Source organism: Amborella trichopoda, chromosome 8 (assembly GCF_054954075.1).
Source record: "Amborella trichopoda isolate Santa Cruz 75 chromosome 8, AtrichopodaSantaCruz75HAP2 v2.0, whole genome shotgun sequence".
Lineage (NCBI taxonomy): Eukaryota > Viridiplantae > Streptophyta > Magnoliopsida > Amborellales > Amborellaceae > Amborella > Amborella trichopoda.
Window position 1 is genome coordinate 42,318,318 of NC_142343.1, and position 19,067 is coordinate 42,337,384.

The window sequence follows — 19,067 nt, forward strand, 5'->3', positions numbered from 1 at the left end:
GCACAAATCCGGCTTCTACATTCAACTTATGTTGGTCCGAAACATTCTAACTTTGAGAGAGAGTATGAAACGTTGGTTAAAATGATGGTATTTTGATTAAAAAAAATAAGGCTTTTCTTGTGTGAGAGGGCAGTTCCGGGCCGGGTCAGGCCCGCGGCCATATCGGTCTGTCCCGTAGTGGTCCAGACCTCCTTTTGAATTTTTTAGTGTGGCGCGGCCTGCTGCCAGCCGCACGGGAAGTATTTGTATAGATCAATATGATTCACGCGTCTAACACGTGTTTACACAGGACCTCACCCGATAACGACAGTAAAGCGTCCATGCAGCGCTGTGCAGAGCCCTTCGGTATGCTCCAGCCCTCTCCCGCCCCTCCCCTCCCCTCTCTCCCCGTTATGTAGAAATGTGGTTGCTCCTTTTCTGGTTTCAGATCGGGTGAACAACGCAAAAAGAGATGTTCAGGTATTCCCAACCTCCAATACGTATTTATTTTGTGTCTTTCGTATCTCTTTCCTACTTTTTCAGTGAAGTGAGGTAGACTGTTTCTCAGGCACAGTTAACCTAATTTTGATGCTTGGCTTTTGGCATTTTCTCATTTCGTTTCTTATTTCTTCTCTGTCTAGAGAAATATGTAGGTTCTCTCTCTTTAGAATCGCCTCGCCCCCCTAAGGTGCTTAGACTCTCTCTCTGTACCCTATTGAGTAGAGGAATTGCATGCTAGCATATAGGCTTTCCTCTCTGAGTGTATTAGGTGTGTCTTGCATCGTTGATCTCTTTATATGCTATTTTATATTAGTTATGCTCTCATTTTTCTCCATAAAGCTTCTGGTTTAACTTATTGCAATCTTGCATAATTTTTTATCTCATTTATTATTTGCAGTTTCGTGTGTGATATTAATTCTTGATTTAGTTTTGGTGTATGCATTTTTGTTGTTTTTAATTTGTCTTTCCTACCCATAAAAGAAGAAGTGCACAGTAGTATACAAACTGCATTTTCCTCTCTGAGTCTAATAGCTTTTTGCTCGTACATTATGTCATTCCATCTTATTTTACCCTTCAGTTTTGCCCTTATGGTTATTCACTAGTTTTTCCATTTGGTTTTTATATCGTTCGGTCATTTCAACGAATTTCATTTCTTGGAGAGCGCTTTCAACTTTTGTGGTGATGGGAGCTATGTATCGGATGTTCTTGCTAAGATTGTTGATTCTGAGCGGCTATTAATTTGGGGTTAATTCTTTGTTTCTATGAATGGCTTTGGGAGCGTTTTACTCTTTTCCACACTATTCTTCTGTGTTAGAGGATTCTGCTCTCACGCTCTCTTACTTGAATGTTTTTCTCTTTCACGTTGTTCATTTGGTTTAATTTTGAAGATTCGTCTCTCCACACTCTAAATGGAATGAAAATTTCTAGAGAATTTCTGATTGCGAGCTTCTACCTGTTATCAGATACACTTCCTGCTTCGAGGTTTCAGTTCAGTCCTTAGAGTGAAGTGAGGCGAATCTATGCCAGAATTTTGATAATAATAGTATACAATAGTAGAAATGAGCCCGAATTTTCCAAAAATATGGTAAAAATCCTGAAATGATGACAAATACCCAATTTCATAAAAAACTTTGGAAAATACACTTCATTTCGGACATATCTATTTCAAATACCTAATTTAATTTTGGATTTTTATCTTTTGTTTTTAGTAATACACTTGAAGACTCTGTCAAATTGACTGAAGTGCTGAAGCACTTTCTTTCCTGGTCAAACAAAGAGCACTCTGAAGTGAATCTGATAACATTGTTTGAACAGTTTCACAAGTGAATGTTAGGGTTTAGAGAATCACTTAACCACCCATTTATGTATAAATTCAATTTTAGTTCCCCCCTAGGTAGAAGAACATTGGTTTTCTGTGGTCAGATTTGTTTTAAGTTGATATCTGTATTTTTCCTAAGTTTTTGTTAGTTTGCTGGGACCTACTGTGTCTGATGATCATTCTACTATGCATGCAACTAGCTACCGACCTACCTAAGAGGACCACTGGGTGTGTTTAGTTGAATGAAAGCCATTCTGTAACAATAATAATTTTATATTGTACATTATCAAATAGTAATAATAAATTTATATTGATTGTGGTATTTGAGAATTATATCTTGAATTGATAATGCTATCTGGGGATATATAGCTACCTGAGAAAAAATCACATGGCACATTGAATTAAGAAAACTACACAGTATTTATTGAATTTTAAAAGCTTTACTTTTATGGCACTAATTTCCCTTTTCAGTGATGGTAATTTTTTGTGTTGAGAGCAGGACATTTTTTCAATCCCTTTATTTGTGGTGTTCCTTGAGATACGACTTTGTCAATCCAATGTTCAAGCATTCCCCCTTGATGTTATTGTCATATGAATGTATCGAATGCAGTTCACTTCTTGGTTGATTTTTTCTTCTATGGTCAAAAATTGAAAAGTAACTTATGACCACAAGTTCAAGGTTACATTTTAAAATATACTAACACGTCAAATTTTCACTTTTGATGTCGTGTTTCTGGTAACCCTCCACCACATTTCACAGGAATCTCATTACTTTTTCGTTTACCCTCATACATATACCACTTTCAGACATACAGCCAAAAGCACCCTTTCTGATATTGACTATGAATTAAATGGATAAAAAAGTCAATAGTCACTGGGATCACCACCAAGGTGTCCATTCTGCTATGGAGTCTCCCTCTTGTGCTCCAATAAAGAGAATCTCACTTTGTGATTTTTAAACTTTGGAATCTAGATCCTTCTTGTTAGGGATTGTGATCTTGAGTTGCACGGGATCCAGTTTTTCTAGTTGTATATTGCTTGTCAACTAAAACAAGAAATGCTACTAAAGTTGTATATGTTCATCACTCTTTCTTCTGGTTTGTCCAATTGATTTACAATTGGATAAGTTTTTTTTATAATAACTTACTAATAGGTTTAGTTTGGGAAAGTAGACTACAATCCCTATAGATACGAGGGGCTTTACTATCCAATGTATGATAAGAATGTTCCTCAACTATTACAAAAAAATTAAATGTATGGTTTGGAAATTAATGAAGAAATACTTTCTCTCAAATTTTGGTTGGAGATGCACTCTGGGTGTGATTCTTTTGAATAGCTTTTTATGATCTTTAAATACTCATTTTGTATGTTGTCTGTTGAGGGTAATTACTAGTAAATCGTAAATGTTATTTTTACCAATATCTACAGCTTTCGTAAAAATGTGTGTTTGCATTGTTTTCTACTAAGATGATTCTCAGGAGAAACTATTTCATTGTACTTCCCTAAGGAAAGTGTTCTTTAACAGTAGGATTTTCTTGTCTGCTTTTTCCACGAGAGGGTTTGTTAAAATACTCCAGTTGATAAGCTAAACTGTAGTTCTCAGGTTTCCAATTAAAACAAGATTTTCTGATTTTTTTGAAATCCAGTAAAAACGATTTTCAAACAATCAAATTTTTTGTTGGAACTGATATAAACATGTATTTATGTTTTTTCAAAAAGGGTCTCTAAAAACGCTTTTTCCCTATTTCCATGCCCTCCAAAAGTCAAAGTTTTTTGAAAATTCTCTTATCCTCATGGAGATAATATATTTGAATTTTGATTTTCAGATAAGATTACTAATAGTGGGATTAACTGAAGAATTTTGATTTGATCCAAAATTTCATAAAGAGTCTTACCAATATATTTCCAAAAAAGTATTTCAAATAGTCACCAACGTATTTCAAATAAAATAGAAATTCTCCCAAAAGAAGTAGTATTCCGCAAAAAACTAGTAGAGGTAGTGGAAGAGACCCAATGACGAAACTTCTTTTTCTCTAAACGACGAGCACCATGGCAGATAGGAAGAGAGAGTAGTTCAGTCACAGTGGAAGATTCAGATGGCTAGGAATTGGGGGGTGAGTTTCAAATGTTTTAATTTGCTTATATAGATTGCTTGGTACTAATAAGAATTTTGCCTCTCTGTTTAGATAGTTTGATTACATTTCAACTATTTTGCGTTTTTATTCTTTCATTGGTGCACACAGTCCTAATCATAAGTGAAACATGTATTTCAAAATATGGATATTGAGATGCTTGGCACTAACCAAATCACCTCACAATAACTCTTTTTAGTTTGCTTTGATCAACCGGAGATCTTCAAAAAAAAAATACACTCAACAAGAATGCCGTGCGGTTTCTTTGGCTCTGGTACTGTCACTTGATGCAGTTACTGCAACTCATTTAAGTACTGTACCAGGTTCTATGATGGTGCGCAAAAGATTATTTACTTTGTGGAAGGGCTTCAGAAGGGACTGCAACAACCACATCTGCTGGTGCCACAGGAGATCAGGCAAGTACGGAGAGAGAGAGAGAGAGAGAGAGAGAGAGAGAGAGAGAGAGAGAGAGAGAGAGAGAGAGAGAGAGAGAGAGAGAGAGAGAGAGTTAGTAAAACACTCAGATTATGGGAGCTGAGGGTTTGAATACGAACCAATAGAGTTTGTCCTTCGCTATATTTTGTACCATATGTTTTACATCATAATAGTGTTTGATCTTAAAAGGATTCTCTTTCGAAAATGAGTGTTTGAAAAATTGCAATCTGACTTGGTATGGTCGAGTCACCCATTGTTTTTTTGCTATTTTCTAGTAAGTTTTTATTTCTTTGTGACAGTGTATTCACTTCCGAATTGGGAGTGGGGATCGTCCGATTCAGATCAGGGGATTCGTATTTGGGGCCTCGGCCAATTGAGGGTCCAATTAAGATTTTTTACACACAATGTGAAATAAATATTTATCCCTATTTTTTTATGAACTCAAATTTAATTGCCTTTTTAATCTTGAAACACTTTTCTTGCAGGCTCTTTCCTTAGTTTTCAATAAAGTGAAGAGGACTTTGGATCTTGTAAATGATCAATTAGTGAAAGTGAAAGAGAGTAACGATGGTTCGAATGAAAGACTTGGATTTTTGGAGGAACTCAAATTTGGTATTGAGAATGGGACTCACGCTGATATTGCGTTGAAACCTCAAGATGGACCTGCAGCACTTGCACACAAAGCAGTTTTGGTAAACTGCGTTTTCTTACTACGAAATTTTTATAATCTAAATATTTTACGATTACTCCTAGCCATTAGATGTCAAAGTAATTAGCTAGGGGACCTAAGAAGCACGCATTCCAAAAAAAAAATCTCTCGGATTGGAGACGTCTCATTAAGGGACTATTTGACCAACACTCAAAAGGGACGCTATATAATATACATCATTTTGTTTGTTATTTTTATTTTTATTTTTTTGGGTCAGGCTGGACTCCAGCAAGTTAGTTGGACTTGCCCAAGCAACTTGCCTTGGCCAATGGCTGGGTACCTTTACCTAGTTGATTTTTTGTAGATTGTATATAATTGAAATTGAAAAATGTCATGAGAAGATCACACAAGGTTCTGGTAATATGGTGTAGAAGATTAAAGGTAGTACCCTCTGGGACCTTAAGATAGGTCTAGGGGTGGCAAGGTTTCAGGCCTGGGCACGACCAGCTCTGACTCTAGTCCCTATAGGGTAGGCTCAGGACATGTCACAGAGGCCCTGGTGCAAGCCTGGCCCTAGTCCTATCATGTCCGGGCCGGACCAAGCCAAATAAAAAACAAAAAAAATAAAAAAAAAACCTAAAAAGACAAGGTCGGATTTGGCCAGCCATGGCTCAGTCCGGTTCTACCCTCAGGGCATGGTTGCTCAGCCCTGGCATGGGCCTCAGGCCACATCATGTGGCCCAGGCCCTAGTTCCTTAGGGCTGTGCTGGCTGATGTGGCTAGGCCACCTCGCCCATTGCCACCTCTAGCTAGGGGCTTGAACAATGACACATGGTCAAGGCGCGAGTCACAGATGCCCAATATACACAAACTAAAAGTTGTGTATCTTGTTTTGGTTTGTTCAATGTCAGCTATCCTTATTTTATGACACATTATTTTATCATGCATGTATATATATGTCCAGAATTCATTGATCATTCCATTACTTAGTGTTAATTTGCATCTAGATCTTTTGGGGCCCTTTTGGTAACAATATTATTACTAATTGGTTGCCATTTTATCTGTTAATATGAGACATTAATTACACAGGTGACAGTAGAAAAAAAAAAAAAAGGAAGAAACTTCAACACTTAATAAGAGTTATATTTGCTGTTGCAGTCATCTAGATCTCCCATTTTCAAAGCTATGCTAGAAATTGATGAATGTAAAGCAGTTCCCAAAGAGACTATCTCCATTCCTGGTATGAATTCCCAAGAGCTCAAAGCCTTCTTGGAATTTCTGTATAGACCTGATGAGGAATTCAGTAGACATGCTCATGCACTCATGATTGCAGCCGATAATTTCAGTATCCATTTTCTTCAAAAGCAGTGCGTGCATCAAATCGTTCAGACTCTTGACTCATCAAACGCTCTTAAGGTACTGGAGCTCTCCGAGAAATGCTCTAATGTAACCCTCAAGGAAATTGCCTTGAAGACCATCGTCATGTACCAAGATGAGATATTCTTCTCTGAGAAACATGTAAAGTTTGCTCACTCGAACACGCAGCTCTCAGTAGCGATCACTAGGGCCCGTATCCAAGGATCATAGGGCTAAAACCCACATTTGAGGTGGAATGTTTCATGATACTGGTAAGTAACTTACATGAATTTTTTTTAATAAATTTTCTCTTTTTCAGTTATATTTTTCATTGCCATGGCAGATTTCTTATGTCGTTGATCTACAAATGATTATGTTGGGTGATTTTGTCATATCATTTTGAGGCTAATTTCATCATGAGCAGTATAATCTGTTTTTTTTGGTCTCTTCATTGGGAAATCCATGGTAATAGTTATTCGATGGTCTATAAATGATGGGGGAATGTGTAGGAGAAAATAGAAAAGAAATGAAGACGAGAAAATTGGAGGAGCTTGTTTAAGATAAACTCAAAAGGGGATTGTAAGTTTTGTTTTACTGATGTAGAAACCTTGGCTCTCTTATTTGTAATGCAAGTTATAAGGTTTGTTATTAGGTTAACCTTGGCTCTCTTATTTGTAATGCAAGTTATAAGCGTTGTTATTAGGTTCCAACCGACCACCGAACTAATTAGGGTTTTGCTCAGTCAAAACCAATCCAACTACTGATTGAATTGGTTGGACTTTATTTTCAAAAAAAGAAAAGAAAAAGATATAATAGGTTAAAAATATAAAATGCATTTAATTAATTTGCTTGACTTTATTTAGCTGGTTGAATCGGTTAAAACCTACTAAACGAATCGGCTAAAACTAGTTAATAATTGGTTTTGACCAATTTTGAACAAACCTGATTTTTTACCTTTGATCAGATTGGCTAAGGGTAGAGTTCTGTAAGAAACATATTTCTCTTCCTTTGTGGCTTGCACTGGTGATTTTGCAATTTGTATTTATAATAATTGTCACTACCCCTGGCTTGATAATTAGGGTGTTTATAAAGCATTACACTTGAATGCCACACCAAATTTAGGGTTACGATTCATTAAGTTGATTGTACAAATTAGAAATCACGGTTTATTGTGGTATTTATTGAACAAATTCGAAATCAAAAGATCTACAAATATAGAGATCATGCACCTAAATGTCCTGCTTGTAACTTGGCTATCTATCCTTTTCTGTTGATTCTTTTAATGATGAAACTGCGTAATTTCATTTAATTTTTGCTTAAACAATGTGCTGAGAATAATGCAGTATATTACAAGGCGGCCTCATTTTGAAGGTAACTTTATCCTTTCTTTGGTAGTTTATTTGTCCAAACTCTATAGTATATTGTACTAAGCTGGTAACTTGGAGGAGCAGTGGTCATTTTTCTTCCTGATCCAACTTGACTCAGGCCTGTTGAAATTTCTTTTTCTGGGTCCTCACACTTCAGATAATTGGTGATGGTAAACAGATGCTCGTACACAATCACTTTTTGTTATGTTATTTCAAAATCTAAATACTTCGGGGCTCTTATTTTTTGTGAGATGAACATGGCTTACAACTTTTGACCCTAGTTATAGCATACATTATTATTTTCAATAACAGTTAACTACTGATTGGACCACCATCAATTCAACTAAATGTCTGACTATGGTTTATCTATAATGTCGGACTATATCTCACAAAAAAACAAAAATTGTATCAATAAGTGTAACCAGGCTTCCTCAGCTTCATAGGTTCTGCTTCTGCTCGATGTTTGGAGGAGGTTTAGAGATCTCAGAAGAGGCTAAAAGCCTGACTTCTCTTTCACCCAACAACAAATGCATCTGTATAGAATTGTCAACCGTTGACATAAATGATGCTTCTATCGTATCAAAGGCTTTAAAATGACCTTGAACGCATAATCTGGAAATACTAAAAGAGAAATGAATCACAAAATCGGTGGAAGACTTCATCGCTACTCTGTTTTTCTTGATAATATGGTCGTCATTATATTTTAACTGTGCAGGTCTATTTTTGTCTCCATTTCGCATGTGCAGCGGGGGGCCTATTCTGCAGCTGTCGTGTTCGCCTAAGACGGAGTGGCCTACGGGACCGATACTGGCTCCATTTTTGCAACTTTTTGACCAATGGCCCACTTTTTTGGTTTTAGTTGTGCAGTTCATTTTCTGGTTCCTTATCTGTCCAGGTTTCCTCTCCCCGTTTGTTATATATAGTGTGCTGTAAAGAGTGTCCTGTTTGTGTTGTGTACTACAGAGTGCCCAACTTGTGGGACCCCATTTTTCGCTCCTCCTACCCTTTTTGCGGATTTTTTTTTCTCCATAGTTGCCCTTATATCCAGCAACGACAACACCAAACAGTAGGCCTATTCTTATGCAATCACCAAGAGCTTCTGGTGTTCACATTATCAGACAACTAGCTCTTTTGTTAAGTTGCTATCTGGTAGTTATAACATGTAGTCCAGTATTTGAAATACCGGACAATTGGAAAGCTCTTTATTTTAAATTTTTATTTACAAATATTTTTGACATCAAAATTTTGGGGTCTTATTAATATATATTTGTACTGTACATAATATTGTAAATATCTATTATATATATATATATATATATATATATATATATATATATATATATATATATATATATATATATATATATATATATATATATATATATTTTGGGATATTTTAAACTTCACAACCTTTCAAATTACAAAAGGTTCAAGATAAAGAGAGTTGTGAAGGGTGAATTTATTTATTTTGTAGTCTATTCTTTAACAAAAAAAAAAAGTTACTTTTGTGGGGTAATTTTGTAAATATTACTACAAGACAAAGGGTATTTTTATCATTATCATAAGGGGTAAAATTAAAAATTTTAATTAAAGGATAAGGGTACTCTACAAATAAAGTTTGACGACACTAACTTTTAAACTGTCATTGTATTTTTTATAAAAATTTTAAATTTGCCATTGTTTAATGGTAAAGCTATCTATTTAAATAATATTTTAATAAAAAAGTAATGATTGTTTTGATAAATACACCCATCACAATCCCTTTTAATTTGTACCTTTGTATTTTGAGGGGTTGTTAATTTTAGACAAACCCATATATATATATATATATATATATATATATATATATATATATATATAGAAAAAGCTTGGATTGACCCACTAGCTCATATGGACATATGAGCCCAATGGCCCCAGATTGAATTTGGGCTGATCTGATGATCGCGGGCGTCCGGTAGTATTTGAATTTTAATTTTTATTTACAAATTTAAATTACTTGAAATTTTAATAGTGTTCATAAAAAATAATTGAATCTTCGAAAAACGTCAAAAAAATATTTTATATGAATAAATTGATCAAAATACCCCCAAAAAGTTTTGGGGGTATTTTGACCATTTTTGTTTTGCGAATAATTTTTTTTATATTTTTATTAAGTACGACTTGATGAGAAGAACACACGTTTAAAATTTCAAGTGATTTGGATTTGTAGAAAAAAAATTAAAATTTGAACACGAAATGAAGTCGTGACCGTCAGATTGGTCCAGATTTAATTTGAGCCGTTGAGCTCATATGTTCATATGAGCTAGTGGGTTAATTCCAGTTTTTTTATATATATTTACTTCATTTTATGAAGAAAAAAGAAACAGATGTTGGCTTTTACATAAAGGAAAAAATTTCTATAGAGTTGAGGTTCTAAACAATCAAATAATAGCGCACCTAAAATTTCATTAAAAGATGTTTTGATGTTAAAATATTCTCAAATTGGTCATCTCGACGTCAAGATGCATGGACATGAGAAAAAAAATGGATTTCAAGTTTTGGAAATAATGCATCTTGTAATGCATTTTTTTTACCGTCAATTTTCAAGATTTCCAAGTTTTCATATATCTGCCTGATCTACACTAGTTTATAAGTTTGAAAATTTATAATTAGAGATGGAAATATATTTTAACACTATCACAAAGATTTCCATTATTGTAACCACATTTTTTTGTACTATTTCAAGGTATGCCCTATTTTGGTTGTTTAGAGCTTCGGCTCTATACAAACCGCACTCGTATATAATCTTGGGCAAGCTTTCTACGCTTCCCTTACAATATAAACTTATATACTTCTTTTTATCCAACCGTCCATTCTGAATGGAGGGTATTGTCCGTATCACAATGTCACGAGTACACTATTTTATGTGTAAATTTTTTTCTATAAACTATTTTGACACCAAATTTTGGATATCTAATCTTCTATTAAATTAGCACTAGCGAAAAATATAAAAAAATATTTTCATTAAATAAAATAACCAAACCACCATTAAAAGTTTTAAGGGGTATTTTGGTCATTATATTTTATAAAAATTAGTTTTAATAATTTTTATAGGTGTGTCCCAATGAGAGGATGACATGTACCAAATTTTATATTCATACAATATGCATAAAAAAGCTCAAAATAAAATACTTTGAAATGTTAGATTTAAGATCAAACGGTGAGTGGCTCTCTTAATCAAAATTGGGCAGCTGGATGGTTAGGGAAGCATAGATCTTCTATGCTCTAGGGAAAGTATAGAAACTTTTCTCTTTAACATGGACATCATGAATGTAAAAAAAATAAAATTTGAAAGCTAAAAATAATAAGTATATTAGAAAAACATTTGGATGTTTAATTGCAATTGTTTTTAGATAGACCAACTATTTGTGTACATCTTTAAAATGGATGTTTTATAACTCTAGACTGCATATTGTAGAAATGCGGTCCAGCCCGCATGAAACAATTGTTCATTACATGATCAGATGCTTTTACTTGAAATAAAAGTCCTACTTTTTCTTTGCCTTTATGTAATTGTTTCATGTGGGCCGGCCCATATGTCATCCAAATAGGTGATCCATCTAAAAACAATTGTAATTAACAGCCCAGATTTTTTCTTAATATAATTATTATATTTAGTTTTTAAAAAATATTTTTTTTTATATTCATGATTTTTATACTAAAGATTATATATTCTCTAAAAGTTATGATCAAATTATATTTAAAAAAATGTATTTATTGCCAAGCCCGTATTGGTGCATTTGTGGGCTTGGCCACATGCTAACCGCGTCTTTATGTAATTCATCTCTGTCTCACAACAACTTCCAATATTCTTCCATATGGATCATGGGAACCCTTAAATTTCTCGTCCATTAGAATCGTAACTTACCCCTAATTTGTATTGGTATTTTTGTTTTGATTAGGAAAATTAAGGTGTTAAGATAATTCTTTACGGTTAAGCGCACTCTTGCAGCAACCCTTAAATTTCTCGTCCATTAGAATCGTAACTTAACACTAATTTATATTGGTATTTTTGTTTTGACTAGGAAAATTAAGATGTTAAGATAATTCTTTACAGTTAAGCGCACTCTTGCAGCAAGGTTGTTTCTTACCATTTTTGAATGCTGTCGGTGACGTTTCCCAAAAATTAAAAAAAAATTATGAAAAAAGTGAAAATTCTATTATCCGCTAGACGGATAATTTCGTTGGGAAATCTTTCACATGCGTGTCTCTACTTTATCATTCGCATGTCTCTGCACTGTCTTTCACACGCGTGTCTCTACCTTATCATTCGCATGTCTCTGCCCTGTCTTTCACATGCGTGTCTCTACTTTATGATTCGCATGTCTCTACCCTATCCGCCCTATTCTTCGCATTTCTGTACTTTATCCGTCACTTGATGATAATAATTTTTAAAAAAAATCTTTCGCGTGCATCTCTTTTTGCCCCATCCCTGCTTAAAAGAATACCTTAGCCCTATCCGCCCTATTCTTCGCATCTCTTGCTTTATCCCTTGACGATAATAATCTCTTTGGAAAATCTTTGGCGTGCATCTCTCTTTGCCCTTTCCCCTCTTAAAACCCTTTCCCCTCTTAAAAAATGCCAATCCGCTTACTCTCTCTAATTAGGTGGTCCCTCCTCTCTAAGCTTGCCCCTCTCTATTAAGCCTTAATAAAAGGGCAAGCCCTATACTTTTATTAAACCTTAATAAAAGGGCAAGCCCTATACTTCGTATAGGCGTCTCTGCTCTATTCGTCGCATGCGTCTCTCAATCCTATCCCCCGTTTGACAGGTATAATCTTTTTGGAAAATCTTTCCTATGCGTCTCTCACTGTCCTATCCTTGCTTCGCTTAAAAAAATGCCAACCTATCTGCTCTCTAACTAGGTGGTCCCTCTTCTCTAAGCCTCCCCCTCTCTCTTAAGCCCTATTAAAAGGCAAGCTTTCTATGCTTCCCCTATAACATAAAACTTATATACTTCCTCTTATTGAACCCTTTATTCTAAATGAAGGGCTAAGATTGCCCCAATCACATTCAACCCTCCATTCTGAATGGAGGGCTAAGATTGCCCTAATTACAACGTCATGTCTTTACATTATTTTGTTTTAAATTTTTTTCTATAAACTAATTTGACACCAAATTTTACATGTCCATTCCTCTATTAAACTCGCATTAGCGAAAAATATAAAAAAATATTTTAAATAAAATAAAATGACCAAAATACCTTTGAAAGTTTCAAGGGGTATTTTGGTCATTGTGTTTTAGAGAAAAATTATTTTTAATATTTTTTTAGAGGTGCACCCAATGAGAAGATGGCACATACCAAATTTCATATTCATACAATTTGTATAAATAAAAACTAAAAATAAAATACTTTGAGATGTCGGATCTAAAATCAAATGGTGAGTGACTCTCTTGGTCAAAATTGGATGGCTGGATGGTAGGGGGAGGATAGAACTTAGAGGAAGTATAGAAACTTGTACCCTAGTAAAATGCCAACCCGCCTACTCTTTCTGACTAGGTGATCCCTCTTCTCTAAGCTCGCCACCTCTCTCTTGAGCCCTCTAAGTTCCCTCACTCTTGAGCCCTCTAAGCCCCTCCCTCTCTCGAACCCTAATTGCTGGTATCTCTTGAGCCCCTGTCTCTCTTCAGCCCTAATTGTTGTAATCTCTTCAGCCCTCTAAGCTCCCTCTCTCTTGAGCCTTAATGGCTGGTTTGCATAAAGCAATCCTTCTCTCTATAAGCCCCTGGATTTTTTTTGGATTTTTTTAAGTCTCTTTTCTCTTTAAGCTCCTTCTTCTCATTTGGATTTTTTTTTATGTTCCCTTTCTCTCCTCTGTATTTTTTTCTTTTTTCATTCTCTCTCTTTAGCATATCCATTCTCTTTAGCAAATCTAATCAATGAGAAATTACACATCACAATTATAATAAAAAAATTCACACAACATAATACTTATAAGAGATTGAGAAATTATACAACACAATTATAATAAAAAAATTCACGCAACATAATCCTCATAAGAGATTAGTAAAAACTCAATTGAAATAAGATACATCTTTAGTCTCTTCTAATACTTCAAACTTTTTTACTGTAATTACCAAACCTTCTAGTTTATTAATCAAAATTTTTCTCATTTTTTAACTTATACCATAAGGATTTTTATTTTGATAGCATAAATTTATTACTTATTTAAAATTATAATTATATAGATAAATATTTGAAATATTTCTATAAAAAATAAATAAAAATAAAACTTATCACAATAAAAACATGTTGTTCCAATTATATTATTCCAATGACTTATCATGTGGAAACCAAAGTCTATGATTCCATGTAAGTGGCAAAGACATGTAAAATAAGTGGGAAATTGTGTGATGATGACTTTAGAATGGTACAAGTTGTTATTATAAAATCTTTTTGGAATGGTGATGATGCTATTATTAGAAAATCTTTTTGGAATGATGTGATGATGACTTTAATTCTACATTTCAATGGAATTTTGTGACAAAAAAAGAAAGATATAATAGTTTATAGGCAAGTTTTGATAAATTGTTAGTAATGCATTTTCCATATTTCTTCTCGACATAGCCAAACAGTATCAACGCATTCTCCAGGTTGCATCTAAATACTACTCAAACAATAACAATTCATTTGCCGGATATGTATTAAGCCATTTGCAGGTAATGTATTACGCCAATAATATAGAAAAAATAGTTGCATGTATCTTAACTGCCCCTACAAGAAAAATATGTATTTGATAGCTCAAGGAATTTGGGAATTGCCATCAAGAAGCTCGGTAAGTCCATCACGGCCTCAGATTCCCAACATTCATTCTTATAGAATGGATTCGTAAATATATGAAGAGAGAGTGTCCCAACATTCCATCTTCTCAACGGGATTCATGAATTGAGAGAGAGGAAGAATGGTAAACGTATATGCGCTTGGAGAAGTTGGAAGGTCAGTTCAAGTAAGTTGGAAGGTCTCTCTCTGTAAGTCGTAATTTGTATAGATATCGAGCAGCATATGAATTTCACAATTACTCTTTTTGGTTCGCTTTGATCAACCAGAGCCGCTTAGCATTTTCATCACCAAACAAGTTAACGATAAAACCTTGCTCTGTGTGCTCCGGCGGCACATCTCAACATCAGTGCAGTTACTCCCACGTGAAGCACCTGACCAGGCAAGTACATATCGCAAACACGTGAAGCACCTGACCAGGCAAGTACATATCGCAATCATCTTAAGAATTATTAACTGAGTAATGATCTTATAAAACTTTTAAGAATTATTAATAGAGTAATGATCTTATAAGACCCTTCAACATTCATGTGTGAAATCTTAAAGGATCGCCATTAAATTTAACACAGATCTCTAAAAAAGTCAAATTTCACATCTGTAATAATTTATTTAGAGATCTATGTCAAATTAAATGGTGGTCATTTGAGGTCTTAAACACATGGATGTGGGAGGGTCTCATAAGATCGTTACCCTTATTAAAATCATCTAAAAATATGATTAGCAATTCATGTCAGCTATTTTCTGATTTTTAAATTTTTTTTAAATTTTTTTTTTTTTGGGGTTTTTGAGGATGGGACGGGTAAGTTGGGCACCAGCTGGCCTAACTCGCCTCCACATTAGGGTAAACACTAGTACTCGGCCAAGTCTTCAATCTATATCGTAGGTCTGAGCTCTTGAGATATGCGGAAATGTTTATTTATGGTTTCCTTTTCCTTGGTAAGGAACACGAATTTTATTTTGATTATCTGATTTTGATTATCTGGTTTTTCTGAAAAATCATTTCTTTAATAACACTATAAATTAACTGATTTTCATTTTTATTGTCATTAAAACACCAAACCTGAAAAGTTCCCCATCTGGTTTTTTGGTGGTCAATCCAGTCATCTGGCTCAAGCAGTCAAACCTCCAAAAAAAAAAAAAAATCTCAAAAATATATATAAAAAAATTCAATATTTCAGAAAACCTGTTTTCTTACTAGACTGAAATGGAAAATGATGCGGTCCTGGTCAGACCTGGTCCAACCAGCTCTGAGTAGGAAATCAATATGATAGCATTGATGTAAACTCCTCTGCCTATTAATGCAGAATGGCTGGTCATTTTTAGTGACCACTGTCATCAGAACAAGGTCCCTAAATAATTTTCGTTATTATTGCATTATGATAACGGCCATCATAAAATAGACAAAAGTCTGAACGTCACATTTATAGAAGGGCTAAGCTTTCTTTTTTTCTCGTTCAGCATAAAAATCATATACTTCCTCTATTTAACCGTCCAATTTGAATGAATGGTTGAGATGACCACAATCACAGTGACACGTGTCATTATTTTATTTTATTTTTTTCCTTCAAACTATTTTGACAACAAATTTTGGTTGTCCACTCCTCTCTTAAACTCACACCTGAAAAATATTAAAACAAAATCCCAATAAAATAAAATGAGCAGAATAACCTTGAAAATTTAAAAAAATATGATGATACACACCAAATTTCATAGTCATCCAATTTGAACAAAAATAATAAAAATAAAATACTCTGAAGCATCAAATCTAAAGCAAACGGTCAGTGGCTCACTTGATGTAAATTGGACAGCTGGATGAAAGGGGGAAATATCTTCTATAGTAGGGGAAGTATATAAACCTTTCCCTATATAAAAACCAAAGAATAACATATAAGAATGAGGAAAGGGCTAGGGTTTTTTAAAGGGTGTGGTTTCTATAAGGTTGCAACCTTCATTAATCCAATTAAGGTGCACCTCCATATTTTATGTAATTTTGGTGAAAAAATTCGTAGTATTATCTCAAAATCTATTTTCATATCTAATTATAAAATTTTAAACTCCAAATTTCTAGAAAATTTTATTGGAGTTCTTTTTTTTTTGGGGTAAATTAGTGAGGGAGAAGGCCTTCTACCTGTTGTTCATTAATAACAGATAGAAAAAAATTACATTGTATTATCTTACAACCGTACAATACGGTAATTGTGCTACATCATGTAGTAAAGGAACGTTCAGAAAATCTGGAGGCCAATGGGTAATTGTGCCACATCATGAAGTAAAGGAAGGTTAAGAAAATCTGGAGGCCTAGAGCGTCAAATGGTGGTATCCATAAAAACTGTTGCCTTTTTTACAAGAACATCGCTCACCATATTAACCTCACGGTAACATGGAAAATAGATTATGAATGATTATCAAGTCTAAATTTGCAATTAGCAGCTATGGTATGAAGAGACCATGGAGCTTTACAGTTACCGTATATGACCTAGACAAGTAACGAAGAATCACTCTTAATTTGTAGGGCAAGCATTCCATTTGAGTGGTTAAATCAACACCTTCTTGTAAACTTCGAAATTCTGCATAATTATTGGAAGCAAGTCCAAGAGGAACCGAAAAAGTAGCAACGAAAGATCATTATCCCGTTTCAAGATGCCCCCACAACTAGTTCAACTTGGATTATGAATAGGAGAACCATTAATATTTAGCTTAAAATGTTGTGAATGTAGAAAAGTCCATGCCACTATTATGGGTAACTTGACCCTTCACCGTCGCCACGTAAGATATAAATTCTCAATAATTGCCTTTTTTGAGATGTGGTAAGCCCATGCTTTAGCATTTGCCATATCACTAACATGGAAGGTAATCCTTCAAATCAGTGTTTAAAAAAACGCTGAGTCGAACTGGACTCGCCGGTTCGACTCGGGAATCACCATGGACGGATCGAATCGGCGAAAACAACGGGAATCGTCCGATTCTAGAGAGAACCGGACGATTCTGTACAGTTACTCGCCGATTCACTGTACGGAATCGGCGAGTCCGTACAGTGAATCGACGAGTCCCGTACGGAATCTTTTTTTTTTTTTTTTTTTGATGTAATCCATGATAGATTTTTTTGTAATACTTGATCGATTTTTTTGTAATCCATGATCGAATTGTTTTTTTTTTTTTGTAATCCATGATCGAATTTTTTGTTTTTTTGTTTTTTTTGTAACCCATGATAGAATTTTATGTAATCCATGATCGAATTTTTTGTAATCCATGATCGAAATGTTTGTTTTTTTTTCTTGTAATCCATGATCGATTTTTTTTTTTTTTTGTAACCCATGATAGAATTTTTTGTAATCCATGATCGAATGTTTTGTAATACATGATCGAAATGTTTGTTTTTTTTTTGTAATCCATGATCGAAATGTTTGTTTTTTTTTTTGTAATCCATGATCGAATTTTTTGTTTTTTGCTTTTTTTGTAACCCATGATAGAGTTTTTTGTAATCCATGATTGAATTTTTTGTAATCCATGATCGAATTGTTTTTTTCTTTTTTTGTAATCCACGATTGAATTTTTTGTTTGTTTTTGTTTGTTTTTTTTTGTAATCCATGATCGAATTTTATGTAATCCATGATCAAATTTTTTGTAATCCATGGTTGAATTTTTTGAAAATTTGTGATTTTTTTTTTTTAATCCATGATCGAATTTTTTTTGTAATCCATGATAGAATTTTTTGAAAATTTGTGATTTTTTTTTTTAATCCATGATCGAATTTTTTTTTGTAATCCATGACAGAATTTTTTGAAAATTTGTGATTTTTTTTTTTTAATCCATGATCGATTTTTTTGAAAATTTGTTATTTTTTTTTTAATCCATATTATTCAAAGAGAAAATGAGAGAGATGATGATTCTGAGGCCACCCTATCCCAATCATATTATTCACATGTCAAGTCGCAACAGCAACAGTGTAGGGATAAGCACGACAGTGCAGGTGAGCATGAAGGATGGACAATCTTCGGGGATTTTAGATTGAGAACACAATCAAACACTAACACTCAGGGATTTGGGAATAGTCAGATGCCTGCTAATATCGATGATTCGTTTTTAGATCGAATCAATGAATTGTTAAACGAATTCAATCAATAGCACCAGCGAGACCAAGAAGAACAATAACGTCGTCTATCATTTTATTTTTAGATCATATGTTACTAATTTTATGCTTTATTGTAGTCCATATATGTTGATATACTTATTCCATGATAATTATATGTTTATCTTTTTGTGTGATGTAAATTAAATGCTGAATGGCGGTTCATGCAGGGAAAGAACATATCAATATTCGCATATTCATTCAAAAACATGAAAATTCTTAATGGAGTACCCTCATTTCTTATTGAATTCATAAAAAACAATATTTATAATGAATTTTAATAATTTTTTCGGATATTTTTTAAGCTTTATTCTGACCGATTCACCCGATTCTCGATCCGGATCGTCGATTCGCCGATCCGGATAGGTTTTTTAGAAACCCGAT

At 34.0% G+C, this 19,067-nt stretch overlaps 1 protein-coding gene and 1 long non-coding RNA gene across 17 annotated transcripts; both read left to right on the top strand.

The window, feature by feature from the left end:
- The first annotated feature begins 223 nt into the window (after positions 1-223).
- LOC110007077 (BTB/POZ domain-containing protein At1g01640) lies at positions 224-8,980 on the top strand. Of its 16 annotated transcripts, none has more exons than XR_016061754.1 (8): positions 370-459; positions 621-748; positions 4,254-4,346; positions 4,665-4,771; positions 4,851-5,057; positions 6,173-6,254; positions 6,361-6,642; positions 8,453-8,980. XR_016061754.1 is itself a non-coding variant. In XM_020666020.2 (8 exons), the coding sequence occupies exons 4-7, from the start codon at positions 4,259-4,261 to the stop codon at positions 6,599-6,601; spliced, it is 831 nt and encodes a 276-aa protein (XP_020521679.1). In that variant the 5' UTR covers positions 381-459; positions 621-667; positions 3,855-3,912; positions 4,254-4,258; the 3' UTR covers positions 6,602-6,642; positions 8,453-8,980. The 16 variants fall into 16 exon arrangements, 12 of the variants coding, with proteins under 12 accessions (XP_020521677.1, XP_088731203.1, XP_088731205.1 ...); XR_016061755.1 differs by having other exon boundaries at positions 4,665-4,744; XR_016061757.1 differs by having other exon boundaries at positions 6,383-6,642; positions 8,453-8,737.
- Positions 8,981-9,874: 894 nt separating this feature from the next.
- Positions 9,875-18,826, top strand: LOC148781113 (uncharacterized). Its single transcript, XR_016061758.1, has 2 exons — positions 9,875-14,723; positions 14,824-18,826. It is a non-coding gene; the product is annotated as an uncharacterized LOC148781113 (long non-coding RNA).
- Positions 18,827-19,067: the final 241 nt, after the last annotated feature.

Bases quoted from the DNA above. Each gene is read 5' to 3' on its own strand.
- LOC110007077 (XM_020666016.2), top strand. From the start codon at position 712: ATGCTAGCATATAGGCTTTCCTCTCTGAGTGTATTAG. The intron at 4,347-4,664 runs GCAAGTACGGAG...TCTTTGTGACAG, and splicing joins CTGGTGCCACAGGAGATCAG to TGTATTCACTTCCGAATTGG. The intron at 4,772-4,850 runs GTGAAATAAATA...CTTTTCTTGCAG, and splicing joins TAAGATTTTTTACACACAAT to GCTCTTTCCTTAGTTTTCAA.